The sequence below is a fragment of the Haematobia irritans genome, chromosome 5 (genome assembly GCF_050003625.1).
Source record: "Haematobia irritans isolate KBUSLIRL chromosome 5, ASM5000362v1, whole genome shotgun sequence".
NCBI lineage: Eukaryota > Metazoa > Arthropoda > Insecta > Diptera > Muscidae > Haematobia > Haematobia irritans.
This window is the reverse complement of record NC_134401.1, coordinates 154,168,106-154,171,873: the sequence shown is the minus strand read 5'-3', so window position 1 is coordinate 154,171,873 and position 3,768 is coordinate 154,168,106. Positions and strand designations below refer to the sequence as shown.

General features: G+C 27.7%; 1 protein-coding gene across 1 annotated transcript; it reads right to left on the bottom strand.

The window, feature by feature from the left end:
- Window positions 1–1,764: 1,764 nt before the first annotated feature.
- LOC142240139 (uncharacterized) lies at window positions 1,765–3,561 on the bottom strand. The gene is made up of 3 exons (XM_075311848.1): window positions 2,717–3,561; window positions 2,512–2,635; window positions 1,765–2,118 (listed from the first exon to the last, which is right to left on the bottom strand). The coding sequence occupies exons 1-3, from the start codon at window positions 3,559–3,561 to the stop codon at window positions 1,765–1,767; spliced, it is 1,323 nt and encodes a 440-aa protein (XP_075167963.1).
- Window positions 3,562–3,768: the final 207 nt, after the last annotated feature.

Sequence of the window (3,768 nt, the reverse complement as noted above, 5' to 3'; positions counted from 1 at the left end):
ACGATTAAAATTAATCCAAAAATTGAAACCGTGTATTGAAAGGTCGACTTGTGAAGTCGCAATACAAGTCGACCTTACAATAACCGCAAAGTAGAAATTTAAAAATTCGAACACTCGACTTTTCAAATTTTCTGTAAAACTAAAATTTTGTCAAAATTTTCTATAGATATAAAATTTTGACAAAATTTTTTTAGAAATAAAATTTTGACAAAGTTTTCTAAAGAAATAAAATTTTGACAAAATTTTCTATAGAAATTTAATTTTGACAAAATTTTCTAAGAAATAAAATTTTGACAAAATTTTGTATAGAAATAAAATTTTGACAAAATGTTCTAAAGAAAAAAAATTTTGAGAAATTTTTTTAAAGAAATAAAATTTTTAAAAAATTTTCTTACAAAAATTGATGATATTTTCTATATAATTAAAACTTTTTTGATAACAGTTTCTATAGAAATAAAATTTGGACAAAATTTTTTTAGAAATAAAATTTTGACAAAGTTTTCTAAAGAAATAAAATTTTGACAAAATATTCTATACAAATAAAATTTTGTTAAAATTTTCTATAGAAATAAAATTTTGACAAAGTTTTCTATAGAAATACAATTTTGACAAAATTTTCTAAAGCACTAAAATTTTGAGAAAATCTTCTAAAAAAATTAAATTGATGAAATTTTTTTTATAAATAAAACTTTGACAAATTTTTCTATAGAAATTTGATAACATTTGACAAAGTTTTCTATAGAAATAAAATTTTGACAAAACTTTCTATAGGAATAAAATTTTGACAAAATTTTCTATTGAAACAAAATTTTGACAAAATGTTCTAAAGAAATAAAATTTGAGACAAAGTTCTAAAAAAATTGATGAACAATTTTCTATAGAAATAAAATTTTGACAAAATTTTCTATGAATTTTGATAACATTTTCTATAGAAATAAAATTTTGACAACAAATTTTTTATAGAAATAAAAATTTGACAAAATTTTCTATAGAAATAAAATTTTGACAAAATTTTCTACAGAAATATAATTTTGACAAAATTTTCTAAGAAATAAAATTTTGATAAAATTTTCTATAGAAATAAAATTTTGACAAAATGTTCTAAAGAAATAAAATTTTGAGAAAATTTTTTTAAAGAAATAAAATTTTGAAAAAATTTTCTTAAAAAAATTGATGATATTTTCTATATAAATAAACTTTGGCAAATTTTTCTATAGAAATTCTGATAACAGTCTCTATAGAAATAAAATTTTGGCAAAGTTTTTTTAGAAATAAAATTTTGACAAAGTTTTCTAAAGAAATACAATTTTGACAAAATATTCTATACAAATAAAATTTTGTTAAAATGTTCTATAGAAATAAAATTTTGACAAAGTTTTCTATAGAAATACGATTTTGACAAAATTTTCTAAAGAACTATAATTTTGAGAAAATCTTCTAAAAAAACTAAATTGATGAAATTTTCTATATAAATAAAATTTTGACAAAATTTTCTAAAGAAATAAAATTATCCAATTGATAATTGTTGATAAAAACGAGCTCGAGGTCTGGATGATTAATTTTTATTTATTCAATATTTCGTCTTTTCATTGAAAGACTTCATCGGGAAAATTTTTCTGCGTATACAAAATAGAAAAGAAAATATATACACAATACATTTAAATACGTACAAATTGCATGTTACATTAAAAACACTCACGAAAAGAACAAAAAATAATACACCAACTGTAGAGTAAATAGCTAACGACGGTGTCTGTTGCATTACTAACGCTTACTCTGCTGCGCTTTGCTTTTTCTAATGAGATTTCTGTAGCTTTGCGCCAAATTGTCAGTGTCTGTCTTATAGTTTATTCGCTTCTGTGTTGGTGTATTGAGAATGTGCAACATCTCCAGTGTTAGTCTCTTGTTGTAATTACTCTCACACTGTAACACACGCGCTCTCTCCAAATCTGGGTGATGGTGTTCTCCTGCACAGTGGGTTGATAATGCTGTTTTTTGCATAGGTCTCTGCAAACGGTGTTTCAGATCTGATTTGTGGCCTGATAAACGAGTTTTTAATTTATTTTTTGTAGTTCCTACGTAAACCTTGTCACACACGTCTTTTTCGTTCCCATTGCACTTTATTTCGTATATTAAATTGGATTTATCCATGTCGTCAATTTTTGGTTTTAGATTAGTAAATAGTTTTTGTAGTGTATTATTAGTTTTCGGGGCTATTGCGAAGTTACTTTTGTCAATGAAATTGGCATTACTGAATCTTTCGTGTAATTTTGGAATATACACGACCGATTTGTAACAAAATTTTTGCTTCTCTTTGGCTGGCTGTACTTTGCTGTTGTTGATCAGTTTATCAATGGTAGATAGAGGAAAGCTGTTTTGCTGGAGTATTTCTTTAATTTTTTTGATGTTCGGCTGGTGAAATTCTTGGCTGCTTATGTTTAATACTCTGTTCACAAAATTTTGAGCAGTATTTTGTATAACTCTCCTGGGGTGGCTGGAGTAGAAATTTACCAATCTGCCGGAAGAAGTTGGCTTTTGGTACCAGTCGGTTTTAATTTTGTTACCATCTCTGATAATTAAAATGTCCAGATATGGAATTTGTCTACATTTTTCGTATTCCAATGTGAATTTTATACTAGGGTTGAAGTTATTGAATATCGTCAAGAGGTTATTTATTGCACTTGTTTTCACAATCCCAAAAAGGTCGTCAACATACTTAGTAAGAATCTTAGGCCTAATATCACAGTTTGCCATACATCTATCCAATAGCTCTTCCATCACAATGTCGGCTACTATCGGAGATGCTGAAGATCCCATAGGTAAACCTTTTCTTTGTTGATAAAAACTGGTTTTATATCTAAAATATCTATTGTCAATTATGCAGAATCTTAATATCTTGAAGAACAGATTCTTCGGAATCTTAGTTATCTTCTCCAGCAAATGCCACTTTTCTTCTATTATTTTTAGGGCTAATTCAACGGGTATACTCGGAAACAAAGATACAACGTCAAAAGATACCATCGTCTCGTCTTCGTCTATCTTGATGTCTTCTATCTTTGATTTGAATTGCATGGAATTTTTTACGTTATATTTGGAATTTTCCGTTAGTCTATTTAAAATGGTTGTCAAGTGTTTGCATAAATTGCTGGATGGTGAATTTATAGACGAACATATGGGGCGAAGTGGGTAGTCCTGTTTGTGTATTTTTGGGAGACCATATATCCTGGGTGCTATAGCAGCCTCGGTCTTCATTCTCCGTTTTTCCGAGTCATCTATAATATTGTGTTTGAACAATTCGTCGACAAGTTCGTTATTTATTCTTTGTAGCTTGTTAGTGGGATCCGATTTTAATTTTCTGTACATCATTATGTCATTTACAATTTTCTCCATTCTCGTATCATACTCCAATTTTTCCATTCCTACGGTAACATTTCCTTTGTCCGCTTCTAAAATGATTATATTCTTGTTGTGCTTTAGAAAATGTCGTGTGTGTTCCACTGTGCGTAGATAATATTTCTCTCTCTCCGTTAAATGTTGTTTGTTTGTGTGACTTTCTATCATAGTTGGACATTTTAATTATCAGAGATGGTAACAAAATTAAAACCGACTGGTACCAAAAGCCAACTTCTTCCGGCAGATTGGTAAATTTCTACTCCAGCCACCCCAGGAGAGTTATACAAAATACTGCTCAAAATTTTGTGAACAGAGTATTAAACATAAGCAGCCAAGAATTTCACCAGCCGAACATCAAAAAAATTAAAGAAATAC

What these genes read in the sequence shown, in the direction of transcription:
- LOC142240139 (XM_075311848.1), bottom strand. Translation starts at nt 3,561, where the DNA reads ATGATAGAAAGTCACACAAACAAACAACATTTAACGGAGAGAGAGAAA. An exon ending in AGGCCTAAGATTCTTACTAA is followed by an intron (nt 2,636 to 2,716) that starts GTATGTTGACGA and finishes CTTCAACCCTAG; the next exon opens with TATAAAATTCACATTGGAAT. An exon ending in CAACTTCTTCCGGCAGATTG is followed by an intron (nt 2,119 to 2,511) that starts GTAAATTTCTAC and finishes TACGAAATAAAG; the next exon opens with TGCAATGGGAACGAAAAAGA.